General features: G+C 34.7%; 1 protein-coding gene across 1 annotated transcript in view; it reads left to right on the forward strand.

The window, feature by feature from the left end:
- The window catches only part of NUBPL (NUBP iron-sulfur cluster assembly factor, mitochondrial), a 235261-nt gene that overhangs the window by 81523 nt on the left and 133943 nt on the right, over nt 1-19795 (forward strand). Inside the window, exons 5-6 of the mRNA XM_040476886.1 lie at nt 4335-4374; nt 4465-4555. Coding sequence (XP_040332820.1) covers nt 4335-4374; nt 4465-4555 — 131 coding nt within the window. The remainder of the gene's footprint in view (nt 1-4334; nt 4375-4464; nt 4556-19795) is intronic.

Below are 19795 nucleotides of genomic sequence, written 5' to 3' on the forward strand. Positions count from 1 at the left end.
ACAAAGGAAAAATAATCATATTTTATGTCATCTTGCTCAGCTATTCATAGCATTTACATGATTATCTAATTAAAATGGTGGTATAATTACATAGAGAGGATGAGTGCCTGAAAAGTGTGCCTGTGTTCACGAAAAAATAACTAAATCCTATAAAATTTTATGAGACAACTAAAAGTTGTGAAAATTTGAATAAGGTTCACAGATTAGTTAATCATATTGTATCAGTGTTAGTTTCCTGGTTGTGATAATTGTACTATGGTTATGTAAGATGTTAACATTAAGGAAAGCTAGGTAAAGGGCATATGAAGACTACTATTTTTTGCAACTTTCTATAAGCCTCAGATTAATTCAAAATGAGAAGTTAAAAAAATCATTTGGGTTGAGAGTTGTTGGCTCTGGGGAGTAAGAAATGGAAGAGGGTTGTAAGATTATTGACTTTCAGTAACAGTTTTATAGTATAACTTGACTCTTTAATCTGTATCCATATGTAATTGGAGAAAATCAAAGTGTAAAAAATACAGAGCACAATGGTGAAAAGTTACTCCGAAAGTTTAAGTTGGATGCTTTGGGGAAAAACTGACATATAAACCATGCCTATATGTTTTATCTACAGTCCTCAATTTCAGTCTCTTTAAGAAGGAGAAACAGGCTAAAAGACACTGATGAAATCTGACTGCAAAATTCTACTAGATTTTTATGATCTGTCCTAGACTTTTAGCTCAACAGTAGTCCAAGTTGCGTAAAGTATCTAGAGGGCTTTTTCTATACCTTATTATGGTGAAATAGACTATAGTAGGAAGAATGAATGAGAATGTGGCTACACAGATCGTTTGATAAAAGAAACCATATTTTATAGTAATATAAATTATTTTATACTTTATATACTTTTTAGTTGACTGCAAACTGTAATTTCTTTTCCTGTTTTTTTTTGTTTGTTTTGTTTTGTTTTTTGTTTTTTGTAGGTACTTGGTCATAAACAGTAGATTGTTTTTCCCTCGAGATTAATGCAACTTCTTGTCTCCAATGACAAAGGAGAGTTTAAAATATATATTTTTATTGTGGTAAAATACACATAACATAAAGCTTACCATCTTAACCTTTTTTTAAAAATTAAAGTTTATTTGTTTATTTTAGAGAGAGAGTGCATGCACGTGGGGGGAGGGGCAGAGAGAGAAGGGGAGAGAGAGAATCCCAAACAGACTCTGCATTGTCAGATCACGTGAGATCATGACCTGAGCTGAAATCAAGAGTCAGTCGCTTAACCAACTGATCCACCTGGGCACCCCACCATCTTAACCATTTTTAAGTATACCGTTCACTGGCCTTTTAAATACATTCATAATGTTTTGCAGCCATCACCACTATCCATCTCCATAGCTCTTCTTGTCTTGTAAAACTGAAACTTTATACCTTTCAAACAGTAACTCCTCACTGCCACCTCCCATGCTGCTGGCAACTGCCTTTCTCCTTTTTGTCTGTATGATTTTTACTACTTTACGTATTTCACGTAAGGGGAATCATACAGTATGTCTCTTTTGTGACTGGCTTATTTCACTTAGCATAATGTCCTCAGGGTTCATCCATGTTATAGCATGTCAGAATTTCCTTCCTCTTTAAGACTTTAATAATTTAAAGTATTCTATTATGTACCTATATCTATATCTGTATCTATATATATGGATATATACATATATATACACACATAGACACACACCACATTTGGCTTATCCATTCATCTGTCAGTGGACACTTGGGTTACTTACACATTGTAGCTATTGTGAATAATTCCCCTATGAACATGAGTGTACACCTGTATCTTCAAGACCCTGAGACCCTCATTTCATTCCCTTTCTGTATGTACTAAGAAGTGGAGTTCCTGGTTCATACGGTAATTTATTTTTAGGTTTTTGAGGAGCCACTGTATTATTTTCCATAGCAGCTATACCTTTTTATATTTCTACCAGTAGTGTACAAGTATTCTTCAAACTTATGCATATTCTTACCAGTACTTCTTATTTTCTGTGTTTGTCAGTTCTTTTTTTTTTTTTAATGGTAGCCATTCTAATAGGTATGAGATGGTATCTTATGGTAATTTTGATTCACATTTCCCTAATGATCAGTGATGTTGAATATTTTTCCATGTGCTTTTTAGCTATTTGTATATCTTCCTTGAGGAAATGTTTCTTCACTTCCTCTGCCCATTTTTGAATTATGTTTCATTTTTTGCTGCTGTTGTTGAGTTTTAAGATTTAACATATTCTGTGTTACTCGGCAATCAAAAAGAATGAAGTCTTGCCATTTGCAATAACATGGATGGAACTAGACAGTATTGTGCTAAGTGAAATTAGAGAAAGACAAATATCATATGACTTCGCTCATGTTGAATTTGAGATACAAAACAGATGAACATGAGGGAAGGCGAGCAAAAATAACATAAAAATAGGGATGGGGACAAACCATAAGAGACTCTTAAATACAGGAAAGGCGTTGCTGGAGGGATAATGGGTGGGGGGATGGGCTAATTGGACAAGGGGTGTTAAGGAGGACACTTGTTGGGATGAGCACTGGGTGTTATATGTAGGTGATGAATCACTGGATTCTATTCCTGAAGTCATTATTGTATTGTTAACTAACTTGGATGTAAATTTAAAAAAATGAAACAAAAAGATTTAATATACTCTGGATATGAATCCCTTATAAGATACATGATTTATAAATGTTTTCTCTCATTCTGTGGCTTACTATTTTACTTGTTGATACTGTCTTTGATGCACAACATTTAAAAATTCTCATTAAGTCCATGTTTATTATTTCTTTTGTTGCCTGTACCTTTGTTGTCATATCCAAGAAATCATTGCCTAATCCAATGACATGAAGCTTTTGCTCTATGTTTGTTTGTAAGAGTTTTATAATTTTAGCTCTTACATTTAGGTCTTTGATCCATTTTGAGTTAATTTTTGCATATGGTGTTAGGTAAGGGTCTGACTTCATTCTTCTGCCTGTGGATATCCAGTTTTCTCAGCACCATTTGTGGAAAAGACTGTCCTTTCCCCATTGAATGATCTTGGCCTCCTGTCAAAAACGATTTGATTATATATGTGATGGTTTATTTCTAGGCTGTCTATTCTATTCCAGTGGTCTTTATATCTGTCTTTATGCCGGTACCTCACTGATTTGCTTACTTCAGCTTTGCAGTTAAGTTTTGAAACCAGGAGCTATGAATCCTTCAGCTTTGTTCTTCTTTTCTAGATTGATTTGTCTATTTGGGATCCCTTGAGATTCCATATGAATTTTAGGATGGGTTTTTTTGTTTGTTTCTGCAAAAAATGTCATTGGGATTTGACATAGGGTTCCATTGAATTTGTAAATTGCTTTAGGCAGTATTCGCAATATTAAGTCTTCCAGTCAATGAACATGATAGGTGTTTCCTTTTATTTATGTCGTCTTTGATTTTTTTCAGCAATGGTTTGAGGTTTTCATTGTACAAATCTTTCATCTCCTTGGTTAGGTTAATTCTTTTGATTGTTTTTGATGTTGTTACAAATGGAAGTGTTTTCATAATTTTCTTTTCAGATTGTTGTTAGTTTGTAGAAATGCAGTGGATATTTGTGTGTTGACTTGTATCCTGCTACTTAGTTGAATTCATTAATAGCTTTAATAGTCTTTTTGTGGAATCTTAAGGATTTTCTATAAATAAGATCATCTCATCTGCGAACAGAGAAAACTTTTTCCTTTCTAATTTGGGTGCTGTTTGTTTCTTTTTCTTGCCTCATTGCTCTGGCTCTCTCAGTATTATGTTGAATAAAAATGACAGAAGTGAGAGTATCCCTGTCTTGTTCCTGATCTTAGGGGAAAACTTTCAGTCTTTTACCATTGACTATGATGTTTGCTGTGGTTTTTAATATATGATGTTTATTAATGTTGCGATACAAAATAGAGAACTTATTAGATGCATGCATGTGTATTTGTATGTGTACTTGTCATGTATACACATACTAAACACGTATGTAATTTATATATTTATATATATGAATAAAATTGATGGATACAATTACTTACGGAGGCTATTTTTTTAGAAACACTTGAAAATTATATATGTTTCTTAAAACTTTATCCCAACTATTTTTAGGTGTTGTATCTATTGTAAGTATTGGTTGTGTGCTTGGTATAATGTTTAAACTGTTGTTTATTGAGGTGAATAAGTTGGAAGTTAAAGAGCAGCAGTTTGAATAGCCCATTTGTATTTTTAATTTGACACTTTTTGATAAGAAAATAAGTCAGTATGTTTGTATATTCTAAAAGAGAGTTTTTTATTTTTTATTTTTTAACTTCAGACAACCTAATGAGGCCTCTTTTGAATTATGGTATTGCTTGGTAAGTATATCTTTTTTACTTTATGTTACTTTTCAGAATACTATTGATTAATATATGTAAATTAGCTATATTTTTGGTTTACTCTTGCAGTATGTCTATGGGCTTCCTGGTTGAAGAGACTGCACCAGTTGTTTGGAGAGGCCTTATGGTAATGTCAGCTATTGAGAAACTATTGAGGCAGGTAAGAAAATTGAATTAAGTGTCATTTTATTATTGGCACATTATTGTTAATGCATTTGCTGATTGGAGAGTGGTTAATATTTGCAGTCAGGCTTGAGATGTTTTGCAAAAGAATCCAACTAATCGACTGGATGTATAATGAATTATGTGGCACCAAGACCAGTTTCACTGGTCTGTGATTTAATCTTACCCATTGCTTATGATTACCAAAAATCTTAATGTCTTATTTTATATTGTTCTTTTGCTTTGTTCAGAGTCTGCAGTCAGATGATGAAATCTATAAGTAATCTGCCTTCTTTAGATTTATGTTTAATCTCAATGTGGCCAATATTGAGTTATAAGGGCAGTGTAGACATTCTTGCATGTAGAAAAAAGTTATATAAATCATGCTCACGTTTTAAAATTGCTTTAGAACAAAATAAAATTTTGTTTTACTCTGAGTACATCTGGCTCTTTATTTATGTATATAATATCTGCCCAATCAACTTTAATTTATCCTTAAGGAAGAGAACAGTTGATTGGATAATCTAAAAATATCAGATGGGATATATGTTATTTATAGAAATAATTTTAATTTTTTTCTAGTAGCTGTGAATTTGTAGTTAATTATGTTCTAGATAAATATTATAAGTAATTTGGATTTTTTCCATCCATTTACAGCAATTATCCCTTATTTATTCAGATTTTACTTTGGGTCAGGAATTACGTGATAAGTTGACAATTCTAATCATAGATATTCCTATATTCATTTCTAGTTGAAATAGTTGGTAAATGAAATATGTCTTGAACTCTGAAACTCTTTTTTAATGTTACATCTTGTCTTCCTTCTGCTGCTTAAGTTCTGATAAATGTGCTTTTTGATCTCTGGTCCCAGAGTCCTGCTACTTTCCTAGTGCGTTCAAGTCTCGTGGCTGCATTTCCTCCCCTTTTATACTCAGATCCCATAGTTGGCTATTTCAGTTGTATTCCCAACAACACCCCTTCTTTACCAATTCCTTTGTGACCTTGATCTTTAACCTTTATTTGTGTGGATTAACTCAGCCTCTTTTTTTTTTTTTAAGGAAATTCTACAACAGTCTATTCAGGTTATAATTAAAGTTAGAGTCAGTGGGAATTTGGAAACACCAAGAGGAAAATTCTGATTTTGTCATCAGAATATTCTAAATATTAATTTTCCCTTCCTATGTTACTGTTATAATTCTCAACAGGAAATGATTCAAGTTTTTTCCTAAGCCTTATGGATGGTCACAAGAAAATGGAAATACTTGTATTTTTCAAAGTGATCAGAGTCTTAGAGATCCAAGTCCGTGATAAGAGACACAGAGATATAGCCAAGTATTGGTGCTGTCCTCTAAGGGAAGCAGGATCCTGCCTCCAAGTGTCCTTTTTAAGTACTAAGATCCATTTAAACCTCAGACTGCAACAGGTGATAAAAACATCTCTGGCAAAAGAGCCCCTGAGGGTAGACGAGAGAGACCCAGTGTGCACGTACCCTCAGGAGAGGGGCAAAGGGAGTTTCCCATGGAGGAGTGAAAGTAAACCTGACAGTACACATTAATTAGTCTGCAAAAAATTTGTGCCTGAAACTCACACTTATATTTAGTACCTGCTTTTATAAATGAAGAAAACCTTATGAAACCAGAGGTAAAAGATCAAAGAAGAAACCAGATTTATTATTTTTTTATTCTGAGGTGTTAGGGAAGAGAGGAGGGGCAGGATCCTGATTCCACATTATCAGTCAATGTCCTTCCATAACCCAGCCTCTTTTATCTACTGCTGAATACTGTTGGAGTTATATAGAATAATTATGTTAATTGCTGGCATTATACATTTTTGATTTCTGAATTCAAGCCACACTCCCATCATGTCAGTCATCTGACATTATTCATGTTCTTCTCAACAGTTATCAAATACTAAGCTTAAGAAATATTTATGGAATTTGGTAGTCTGGTAGAGGCCCTAGTGGAGATTTGGAGATTTGGCTCCCTGACACATAAGTCATATAAAAGTCACAGTTTAGGGGAGCCTGGGTGGCTCAGTCAGTTAAGCGTCTGACTTTGGCTCAGGTCATGATCTCACGGTTCATGGGTTCAAGCCCTGCATCTGGCTCTGTGCTGACAGCCCAGAGCCTGGAGCCTGCTTCAGATTCTGTGTCTCCCTCTCTCTCTTCCCCTCCCCTGCTTGTGCTCTGTCTTTGTCTCTCAAAAATAAGTGTTAAAAAAATTAAGAAAAAAGTTACTGTTTACTCACATAAATGCTGAAGGTCCATTTTTAGCAAAACATGCTGCAAAATATCAGGATGAAAGATGAGGTGAGAAAATGGATCTATAGCTTATTTTATTGGGATACTCTGTAAGATATTAGGACATTACACTGTATATTCACCTTACAGTCTTTTTAAAAGTTACTTTTATCATTTGCACATTTTAATTGGGGGTGAAAAGTTGATATTTTTGGACTATACTGTGACCAGTGTTTATCATCTGAGTTGCTAATTAGGGAGTGTTTTATTTTTGTTTTTTGTTTTGCTTTAGGAAAGCACACCAACGCTTGGTAAGTTTAACATCTTTTGTGAAAATTTAGTGGCTCGATAGTTGCTCTGTACAGCAGTGAACTGTGGAGGCTACCTGATTCATTGGCTAATAGAAAAAAAAATTGCATATAACATATATACAGAAGAGTGTACAAGTCATAAGTGCACAGTTAGATGGATTATCCCCAAGTGAAAATACCTATATAATTATTCAGGACATGATAAATAGAATATAGAAGTTCCTTTCATGTCTCTTCATAGTTACTCTTTTGAGGAAGAAGATAAATACTTATGGTCAGTCTACCATCTTGAACTGAAAGCCTGGTTTAAAGTTTTTTCCCTCTCCCTTGTGAGATTTTATTGAGTTAAACTTATGCATACTATGGGATGCAGAGAGCTTATAAGTATGGTTTAGTTATTTTTGATAAATGTGTATATATCTGTGTAACCATACCCCAATCAAGACAGAGAACATTTACATCCCCCATAGTGTTTCATTGGGCATTCTTTTATTCAATCTCCCACTCATAGGCCATCACAGTTGTGATTTCCAGGATCATAAATGAGTTCTGCTTGTTCTCACACTTCATATAAATGGAAACCTACGGAATATAGTTGTATTTGGTTTCTTTCTCTTAGCCTAATGCATTTGAACATCATCCTTTTGTTGCCTGTATCAGTAAATGAGTCCCTTTTTATTGCTCAGTAGTATTCATTGCATGAATATAATCAAATACTGTTTGTTCTTCTATTGATGGACTTTTGGGTAGACTCCAGTTTTTTGGCTATTATGAATAATGCTGCTATAAATACTTGTACCAGAGTTCATAAGAGTTTCAGTTGCTTCGCATCTTGTCAGCATTTGGTGTTGTCAGTCTCTTCACTAGTGGATGTAAAATGGTATCTTTTTATCATTTTAGTTTGTGCTTCCCTGATGTTCAGTGATGTTTAGCCCCTTTTCATGTGTGTATTAGATATCACTGTGTCTTCCTTTATGAAGTGTCTGTGAAGTCTTCTACTCATTTTTTTATTGGCTCATTTTTCTTCTTATAATTGAGTTGTAAGAGTTTTAATATATTCTGGCTGTGAGTCCATTGTCAGATATATGTATTGGGAATATTTCTCCCAGTATGTGGCTTGCCTTTTGATTAACTGATGTTTTAAATTTTCATGAAATCCATTTTATCAAAAAAAATTTTTTTAATGCTGAATGCTTTTTGTGTCCTCTCTAGGAAATCTTTGCCTGTCAATTTAAGGTTACAAACATACTCTCATATATTATTGTCTCAGAGCTTTATAGTTCTGGTTTGCACATCTTAAATTTTGTGTGGGAAGTGAGATAACGGTTTATATTTTTTCAGAGTTGTGGTATAATAGTAAATATATTTGTTTTTGCTCTTGGGTCCTGGCACAAATCTCCTAAAACCCTTGGAATTTCCTGAGTTATCAATAGGAGTATCTTTTGTCATTTATGAGGAATCCCTTTTTGAGCACACCTGAGTTCATGCTAGTAAGGTGACTTACAGTGGGAACCCTGGATAGACTCATGATGGGGCTGGTCTCCAGAAAGACCCAAGTGTTTAGAGGGTTGGGACTTTATCAGCCCCATCCACTGACCTCTGGGAAGGGGAAAGGGAAGGGGAAGTATGGTGTGGTTTAGATTAAGTAAGCTATGAAAACTTTCAATGAGCTTCTGCGTTGGTGAATGTATTTACATCCTCGTGGGTTCTGCATACCTAGTTCTGTGGGGACAGAAGCTCGTATGCTGAGGGCCTTTTTGGACCTTGCTCTTTGTATCTCTTCATCAGGCTGTTTATCTATATTCTTTCTGAAACCCTTTATAATAAACTAGTAAACATAAGTAAATGTTTCTCTGAGTTCTGTGAGCCACTCTTCTAAATTAATCACACCTGAAGGGAAGGGGTTATGAGAACCTCTGATTTATAGCCCGTCAGTCCAGGCACAGGTAACAACCTAGACCTGTGATTGGTGTCTGAAGTGGGAGTAGTCTGGTAGGATTGAGTCCTTAACCTGTGAGATCTGGTGCTGTGACACTGTCTACACCAGGTACAGTACCTGGTGTAGATAGGGTCAGAATCAAATTAATTGCTTGGTGAGGTTAGAAAACACATAATAGATTATCTAGTTGTTCTAGCACCATTTGTTTAAAAGATTTCCCTTTCCCTATTGAAGTGACTTGATACAACAGTAAATGAAAATCAATTGAGTATATGTGTATGGGTTTATCTCTAGGCACTCTGTTTCGTGTTCCATCTGTCTAGTTTAATCCTTACAGTAAAAGCATACGATCTTGATAATTGTGGCTGTGTAGAAAGCTTAAAGTCACAAAGTATGAGTCTTCCAGCTTTGTTTTTTTTCAAGATTGCTTTGCTTACTGTATGTTCTTTTCCATTTGTTTATAAATTTTAGAATCACCTTGTCAATTTGTACAGAAAAGCATGTTAGTATTTTATTAGGATGGTGTTGAATGTACAGATCACTTTTTTGTGTGAATCAAGATCCTGACAATATTGAGTCTTCTAATCTATGAGCATGGTATATTCCTACACTTATTTAGATTTTCTTTAATTTCTTGGAGTGATATATAGTTTTTAGTGTATGGGTCTTGTACTTCTTAGATTTATTCCAGATATTTTATGTTCTTAGATGACATTGGAATTGGAATTGTCTTTTGTATTTAATTTCAAATTGTTTGCTATTAGGGCATAAAATATACACTGTTTAGCTTTGTATGTTAACCAACTTTGTGTTCTGTGATTTTACTGTATTTCTATTTTTAAGTAGGCGTTATGTAGATTTCTTGGTATTTTATATGCACATGATTATGTTGTCTGTAAGTAAAACAGCTTCAATGCTTCCTTTCCAATCTATTTCTTTCATCTTTTTTTCTCATTTTCTTATTGCACTGCCTAGGATGACAAGTATAATATTAAACAGAAAAGATGAGAGCAGACATCCTTGTCTTCATCTGGATTTGCAGGATAGGGTAACAATAAGTATTTCATCTTTAAGAATGATAGTGGTAGATTTTCACTGATGCCCTGTGTCCTTCCCATTTCTTTGTTTGCTAAGAGGTTTTATTGTGAGAGGGCATTGAATTTTTTCAAATGTGTTTTCCTCCCCATTTATGGAAATGATCATGTGTTTTTTTATTTTATTAATGTAGTGATTTACATTGATTTTCTGTGTTAGACCAGCCTTGCATTCCTGGGATAAATTCTTGGGATATATTTTAATTATAATAAGTAATATTGGGGGTGCCTGGGTGGCTCAGTCGGTTGAGCATCCGACTTTTGATCTCAGCTCAGGTCTTGATCTCAGGGTCATGAGTTCAAGCCCTGCATTTGGCTCGTGCTGGGTGTGAAGCCTACTTAAAAAAAAAAAAAGTAATATTATAATTACTTCTAATACATTGCAGGATTAAATTTGTTAACATTTTATTAAGGAGTTTTAGATCAGTATTTGCGACGAATATTGTTTCCTAACTTGTTTTTCCTGTAATGTCTTTTTCTGGTATTGTATGGGAGCTGTCTTGGCTTTGTAATAGGAGTTTGGAAGTACTTTCCTCTTCTTCTATTTTGTGAAAGTGTTGGTGTAAAATTATTAGTTTTGGTGTAATGTTTGTATTTTATGGGATTTATCAAGGAAATATGGGGCTGGGATGTTTTGTTTTGTTTTTCCTACTTGGTTGGGAGAAAGTTTCTGAGGATTAATTCTGTTCACACCTTTTAAGTTCATCTTTCAGTTTTGTTGTGTTTCATAAGAGTTTATTATTTCACCTGAGTTATAGAATATATATATATATATATATATATATATGGTTCATAATATTGCATACTACCTTTTAAAATAGAATATGAGATGTGGTGTTTGCTCTTTATTCCTAATATTGATAATTTGTTTTTTCTCTCTTTTATTCTTGATTTTTCTTGCTTGGGTTTATCAATTTTGTTAATTTTTTCCAAGAATCAAATTTTGGCCTTTTAAATGTTCTCTATTTTATGTTTATTTCCTATTTTGTTGTTTTCCGCTGTTATTATACTCTTCCTTTTTTAAATTTCAGGCTTAATTTGTTTTTTTTTCAACCTTCTTAAGTTAGAAAGTTAGATAATTGATTTTAAACATTTCTCGTTTTCCATTTTATTTCATTTAAAAATTTTTTTAACATTTATTTATTCTTGAGAGAGAGAGAGAGGCAGAGCATGAGTGGGAGAGGGTCAGAGAGAAGGACACAGAATCTGAAGCAGCCTCCAGGCTCTGAGCTGTCAGCACAGAGCCTGACGTGGGCTTCGAACTCATGAGCCGTGAGATCATGACTTGAACCAAAGTCAGATACTTAACTGACTGAGCCACCCAGGAGCCCCTCTCGTTTTTTAGTATAAGTAGTTATGACTATAAATTTATCTTTAAAAAAAATTTTTTTAATATGTTATTTATTTTTGAGAAGCAGGGGAGGGGCAGAGAGAGAGGGACAGAGGATCTGAAGTGGGCTCTGTGTAGACAGCAACAAGCCTGATGTGGGGCTTGAACTCATGAACTGAGAGATCGTGACCTGAGCTGAAGTCGGATACTCAACTGACTGAGCCACCCAGGTGCTCTGGCTGTAAATTTATCTTTAGTCATTGCTTAGAATTCTGCAAATTCTCCATTGTTGTGATTTCATTGTCATTCAGTTTAAAGTAAATAATTTTTAATTTCCTTTTAAAATTTTTGTATGTGTTTAATTTTCCTAACATTTGGGGATCTTTTAAATAACTTAATGGTATTTATTTCTAGTGTAATTTTGTTTGGGTTAGAGAATTTACTCTGTAAAATTTCAATCTTTTAAAATTTTTGAGACTTTATGGACTAACATATGGTCCATCTTTCTGATTGTTCCATATGCTTTTAGAAAGAAATTGTATTTTTCAGCTGTTGTGATAATATTCTGTAAATACCATTGAGGTAAGTTGCTAGTATTGTCAACTCTTTAATATCTTTATTGACTTCTTATCTAGTTACTTTGTCACCTACTGAGAGAGGATTACTTACTGTAATTAATGATATGGTTGGTTTTAAGTATACAGTTTTAACTTTTTCTCAGTTTTCATCTAGTTTTTCTTCCTTTTTTTTTTCTATTTTCTTTTGGATAAATGAAATACTCAAAAAATTCTATTTAAATTCTTCTCTTGACTTTTTATCCATACGTCTTCATATATTATTATTTTGTGGCTACTTTAGGGATTATAATAAGCTTTCTTAACTTTTCACATTCTTCTTAAGGTTTATATTGTGCTACTTCATATAGAATTTTTGAAGGTATTTTGTTAATTTTAATTTTTATTTTGATTTCAGTGTCGTTAACATACAACATTATATTAACTTCTAATATAAAATATAATGATTCAATAACTCTCTACTCATTGCTCATCAGGATAGTGTACTCTTAATCTCCTTCACCCATTTCACCCATCCTCCCACCCACCTCCCCTCTGGTAACCCTCACCTTTCTCTCTCTATAGTTAAGGGTCTGTTTCTTGGTTTTTCTCTGTTTCCCCTTTGTTCATTTGTTTTGTTTCTTAAATTCCACATATGAGTGAAATCCTAGTATTTGTCTCTGACTTATTTTGCTTAGCATTTTACTCTCTAGTTCCATCCATGTTATTGCAAATGACAACATTTCATTCTTTTTTATGATTAATATTCCATTGTGTGTATGTGTGTGTGTGTATATATATATATATATACACACACACACATACACACCACATTTCTTTATCCATTCATCTATTAATGGACATTTGACTGCTTCCATAATTTGGCTATTGTAAAGAATGCTGCAATAAAAATAGGAGTGAATGTATCCTTTTGAAATTAGTGTTTTCATATTCTTTTCTTAAAATTTTAAAATTTTTATTTTTGAGAGAGAGAGAGAGCACATGTGGGGGAAGGGCAGAGAGAGGAGGACAGAGGATCTGACGCAGGCTCTGAGACCAATGTGGGGCTTGAAGTCACAAACTAGGAGATCATGACCTGAGCTGAACTGAACCACCACTGAACCACCAGTGTTTTCATATTCTTTGGGTAAATATCCAGTAGTACAATTACCTAATCAAATGGTAATTCTATCTTTAATTTTTTGAGGAACCTCCATACTGTTTTCCACAGTAGCTATACCAGTTTGCATTCACATCAGTAGTGCATGAGGCTTTTTTATTCTCGTACCCTTGCCAGCACTTGTTGTTTTTTGTGTTTTTTATTGTGGACATTCCGACATTTGTGAGTTGATATCTCATTGTGGTTCTGATTTGCATTTCCTTGATGATGAGTAATGTTAATCATCTTTTCATGTGTCTGTTGGCCAAATGCATGTCTCCTTTGGAGAAATGTCTGTGTTTGTGCCTGTTTTTTCACTGGATGATGGTGATGATGATGATGATGATGATGATGCTGATGATGATGATTGGTGTTGAGTTGTATAATTTCTTTTTATATTTTGGATGCTGACCCTTCATCAGATATGTCATTTGCAAATATCTTCTCCCATTCAGTATGTTGTTTAGTTTTGTTGATTGTTTCCATTGCTATGTAGAGGCTTTCTACGTTGATGTAATCTCAATAGTTTGTTTTTGCTTTTGTTTCCCTTGCCTCAGGGGACCTATCTAGAAAAAAAATGGTATGGCCGATGTCAGAGAAATTACTGCCTGTGCTTTCTTCTAAGATTTTTATGGTTTCAGGTCTCATGTTTAGTTCCTTAATCTATTTTGAATTTATTTTGTGTATGGTGTAAGGAAGTGGTCCAGTTTCATTCTTCTGCATGTAGCTGTCCAGTTTTCCCAGCACCATTTGAAGAGACTGTCTTTTTCCCATTGCATATTCTTACCTCCTTCGTTGAAGATTGACCATAAAATTGTGGGTTTATTTCTAGGCTTTCTATCCTGTTCTGTTGATCTATGTGACTGTTTTTGTGCCAGTGGCATACTGTTTTGATAACTACAGCTTTGTAGTATAACTTGAAATTTGGAATTGTGATACCTCCAGCTTTGTTTTTCAAGATTGCTTTGGCTATTCGGGTCTTTTGTGATTCTATACAAATTTTAGGATTATTTGTTCTAGTTGTATGAAAAATGCTGTTGGTATTTTGATAGCGATTACATTAAATCTGTAGATTGCTTTGAGTAGTATGAACATTGTCACAATACTTGTTCTTCCAGTCCGTGAGCATGGAATATCTTTTCATTTATTTGTGTAGTCTTCAATTTCTTTCATCAGTGTTTTGTAGTTTTCAGAATTCAGAATTTCAGAGTTTCAGAGTCTTCAGTGTTTGTAGTTTTCAGAGTCGGATACTCTCTCTTATCTCCTTGGTTAAGTTTATTCCTAGGTATTTTATTATTTTTGGTGCAGTTGTAAATGGGATTGCTCTCTTAATTTCTGTTTCTCCTGCTTCATTATTAGTGTATGGAAATGCAACAGATTTCTATACATCGATTTTGTATTCTGCAACTTCAATGAATTCATTTATCAATTCTACTAGTTTTTTGGTGGGGTATTTGGGGTTTTCTATATAGAGTATCAGGTCATCTGCCAGTAGTGAAAGTTTTATTTCTTCCTTACCATTCTGGATGTCTTTTAATTTTTTTGTGTGTCTGATTGTTATGGCTAGGACTTTCAGTACTGTGTTGAATGAAAGTTGTGAGAATGGATATTTTTATCTTGTTCCTGACCTTAGGAGAAAAGCTCTCAGTTTTCCCTATTTTTTTTTTTTAATTTTTTTTAAACATTTATTTATTTTTGAGACAGAGAGAGACAGAGCATGAACAGGGGAGGGGCAGAGAGAGAGGGAGACACAGAATCGGAAGCAGGCTCCAGGCTCTGAGCCATCAGCCCAGAGCCCGACGCAGGGCTCAAACTCACGGACCGCGAGATTGTGACCTGAGCTGAAGTTGGATGCTCAACCGACTGAGCCACCCAGGCGCCCCTCAGTTTTCCCTATTGAGTATGATTTTAGCTATGGGTTTTTCATATATGGCGTTTGTACTGTTGAGGTATGTTCTCTCTAAACCTACTTTGTGTTTTTTTTTTAAATTTTTTTTTTCAACGTTTATTTATTTTTGCGACAGAGAGAAACAGAGCATGAACGGGGGAGGGGCAGAGAGAGAGGGAGACACAGAATCGGAAACAGGCTCCAGGCTCTGAGCCATTAGCCCAGAGCCTGACGCGGGGCTTGAACTCACGGACCGCGAGATCGTGACCTGGCTGAAGTCAGACACTTAACCGACTGCGCCACCCAGGCGCCCCTAAACCTACTTTGTTTTAAGGGTTTGTATCATGATAATTTTTCCTCTTTACTAATTCCTTTTCCTCCCACAAAATCACCCACCCCAAACTAGGAATGTCAATCAAAGAGAAGTCTTCAACCTATTACTTTTCTCTAGCTATAATTAACATAACTAAAGCCATGAAAGTAGAAGAGATGTCTCAGAAAGGATTATAGTAATGGTAATAATAGTGATGATACCTAATATCAGCAAATCTAATACCACACCAACTATACCATATATCATTTTATGTAGCACTAAAAGAGCAGAAAAACAACTAAGATGAGGATGAATCTAATATAAGAATCCTGTATACAGCTGGGACCCCAAAGGACAACTCTCTCTTAGGAGAAAGACAAATGAAATATGAATCCACAATTTAGAAATAAATTGCAAGGAAATGTGCATCTATCAATTTGGGCACTGACATAAAGCAGAAAAATACCTCTGTAAGAAGATGAATCACAAGTTGTTACCCATGTAGCTTTCCAACTTGAATTCATACCACCAGTGGTCCCAAAAACCTCTAAAAGAGAAGTCAATTTAAAGTTCCCTCAGGTTGAAAATGCCTCAAGTTATTAGAGAAACAATACGAAACCTCTGGGAAAGAATCTGACAAAGCCAGGCATAAAGCAATTCTAAGAAGCCATCACTTATAAGATGCATCCTGATTGGAGAAATGTTAAATTATAGGGGAAAAAAAACTAATTTGTATTTGGAATGATAAAATATGACGGAAAAAGGGCACACTTATAGTTACTTGATATGATTTTTAAGCATTTTATACATACTAAACACATTTAATCTTCACAACAATGTAACTATCATAAGCCCCATTTTATAGATAAAGAAACTATGGCTCACAGAGGTTTTTGCCCAAGGACACATAGCTAATTAGATGTGTCACTGAGATTGGATCCAGGCAGATGTGGATCCGGAGTCCATGCCCTTAGCTACTGAGCTATGGGCATATTTCTGGAGAACATCAATATTTAAGTGGTATACGGAGAAAAAGACTACAAAGATATAAAGAAAATTATGCAAGCTAAAAGAAAAAAAGACAATAATCACAGGGAAAATTTTTTTAAGTGATGTCAGATTTCTCACTGGAAATAATGAAAGGCAGAAGACAATGGAACAGCACCTTAAAGAGCTGAAGAAAAAAATGCCAATACAGAATTCTCTATGCAGTGAAAGGAGGAAGAGAAAATAAAACACATTTGCAATAAATGAAGGTTGAGAGTATTTTTCACCAGTAGACCACACAACAAAAAAGAATAAAGAAAGTTCTTCAGGATAAAGAAAAGTGACAGATGAAACTCAGATCTAAAGAAATGAAAAGCACAGATATAGCAAATATGGGTAATTATGATAGACTATTTTCTTAGTTTCTTTAAAAGATAACTATTAAATAAACTGATAACACTGTATTGTGAAATTTATAATGGAGATTTATATATATACATATATATAAACATACATGTATATAATGTAAATATACGTGTGTGTGTGTGTGTATAAATTTAAAATATGTTATTTATTTTTGAGAAGCAGGGGAGGGGCAGAGAGAGAGGGACAGAGGATCTGAAGTGGGCTCTGTGTAGACAGCAACAAGCCTGATGTGGGGCTTGAACTCATGAACTGAGAGATCGTGACCTGAGCTGAAGTCGGATACTCAACTGACTGAGCCACCCATGTGCTCTGGTGTAAATTTATCTTTAGTCATTGCTTAGAATTCTGCAAATTCTCCAATGTTGTGATTTCATTGTCATTCAGGGAGATAATAGGTGTTAGATGGTTATTTATAATCCTTTAGTAGAACAGTAAATGAAGTAAGTCATAGGACTAACCATAAGTGTGGATATATAAACAAGACCATGGTAGAAGTATATTCTGCTTGTTAGATAGAATTGGCCATGCAGGGGATTGTGGGGGTGTGGGGAAAGGAAAATAGGATGAAGGCTTAAGGAGGAATAAAAGGTATCAAATGAAAGCCCTTTTCATTGTTTTAGAAAGGGGCAGATATACCTTTTCCAAGGCAGAGGATACAGTGAAGAGAGACTGAAGATTCTAGAACATGATAAGATTACTGGAAGAGGAATATTATGAAAGAGGCAAAGGGAATGGGATTAATAGTTTATGTAAATGAGTTATTTTTGGAAAGTAAGGCTAGTTCCAAGTTTGGTGAGTAAAATGGAAAAAAGAGTAGATGAGGCAACCCTATCAAACCTGGCACTAAAAGACAAAAGTTGTATTTCCTTGATCTTATCAGTGGAAGGACAAAGATAGTTTACTTAACAGAGCAGATTTGATCCACAAGTTTCAGTATTCATAAAAATCATCTAGGGAGCTAATTGAAAATTCAGATTTATAGCTTCCCTGTTCCACTCCCCCACTTGAAGATTTTCCTTCAGTCAGTCCAGGGAAGGAAGGGCCAAGGAGTTTGCATTTTTAATAGATGATCCCAGGTGACTTACTAATGCTGGTAGTTCTAAAATTGGGATTAGGCATGCAATAGTCCAGAGGTGTAGTGCTTTTTAACTGCTTTCAGAATTTAAAAGAGACAGAGAGAGAGAGAGAGAGAGAGAGAGAGAGATGAAAAGAAGAGTGATAGGATTCCTAGGTAGCAGTAAAGGCCCACTGAATGCTAAATACCATGATTTTTTTAGTTTTGCTAACTTTTTGTAACTTCACCAACTCTCTGAAGACTGAAAGCTGACATGGGCAAACTTGTTGGATTCTGGATTGACATGGTAGAAAGTCCAAAGGGGAAAATTATCTAGGGCATTAATGAGGGAAACATTGAAGTCAAGGCCTGATTTCCAGGCAGACAAGTAGTAAGAAGGAATCAGGAGGCCGGGTGAAATTGGAGGAAATTAAATAATAAAAAATCACCTGTGATGGGAAGAAGTTATTGAGTAACTGTGAAAAGAACAGGTGTAAAAAGTGACAGATAAATTGATTTTGTTCAGAAAAGGGACATTGGAAAAGTTAAGCTTTTTTTGTTGTTGTTATTGTTCAGATGGAATTGGGAAACGAGGTATTATTGAGGAAAGGCAGGTTTCTTTTAAAGTGAGAAAAATGTCCAAGGATCAAGTTATCTCATGGTGTTACTAGATAAAAATGCAGGATATACCCAATTAATTTGGATATCAGATACACAATGAATACTTTTTTTGGTATTGTTTATGTCCCAAATATTGGTTGGGACATACTCACACTAAAAAGTTATTCATTGTGTATCTGATATTCAAACTTAACTGAGTGAGGGTCCTCTACTTTTATTTGCTAAATCTGGAAACCCTAAGTGGAAGTGATGCTTCATAAAACACAGGGGAAGGTGTGTAAGGGTCAGGTTGGGAGAAGGTAGGCATGGTGGTGGAGTGGAGCTTAGTTGTTTGAGAATCAGAGTATGAAGTGATGTCAAGAGAACATTAGTTAGTGGAGAGTGTCAGGTGTGAGTAACTCAAAGAGGTACACATTAGAGTAGGAGGTGAAGCAAAGAATTATGTTAGGTTGGAGCAACCCTACTGGATTCATTCTTTGTAATTTGATGAAGAAAGATGGTTTGTCAACTTCTTTTACCAACATCTGGAGCTTCTTCTGAAAGATAACTTTTTTTTCCCCTGCATACAGAATCAGTAATGTAGAGAGTCTCATGGTTTCAACTTGCCATTGTCTTATGCCAATTTATCTGCATAATTTTACCCCACCTCCTTTCAACCTCATTTGCTAAAAGGAAGTGAAGAGATTGAAGATTAAATACGGTATATGTGCATGAATGCTTTTTGGATTGCACTGTGAAAATGCATATCAGTTTATAAAAATAGAAGTTAAACTTTATGATCAATTAGGATAACTAGGCTGATAAACATTAGAATGTCATTTTGAGTACTGGACTTATCAGTATGTCTTCCTTTTTATTCTTCTGAGTTTTGAAACAATTTCCTTTTATTTTCCATTTGACTTTAAATAATTAAAGGCATAGACATCTAGTACATTTCATTCAGTGAATAACACTTACAATTTTTTTGTTACATGTTCACGTTACTGAGTAATATTTTTTCTCCTAAGTTGTGCTCAATAAATACAGCATTAGTTTAACTCGAATGAGGAGGTCTTGCTTTAGAATCTTCGAGTTTGATAATGTGAGATATTGGGAAAAATAATTTTACTTATTAGGAAGAGAACTTCAAAGGCTAGTCTGGTGTCAGCTCCTGCTGTGGTCACGGTGTAAACCCCAGAGACCAGGGATTTTGGCGGCAGTTTCAGTGCTTTTAGTTCAATCTCCACTATCCCCAAATGTGATGCAGATGCCAGTTTTCTTCTCTAGGGTTCTGATAATGGCATATAATGAGTTGGTTGTTTCCTAGCAACTAAAGAAGCAGTT

The sequence above is a fragment of the Herpailurus yagouaroundi genome, unplaced genomic scaffold (assembly GCF_014898765.1).
Source record: "Herpailurus yagouaroundi ecotype Mexico unplaced genomic scaffold, PumYag 141, whole genome shotgun sequence".
NCBI lineage: Eukaryota > Metazoa > Chordata > Mammalia > Carnivora > Felidae > Herpailurus > Herpailurus yagouaroundi.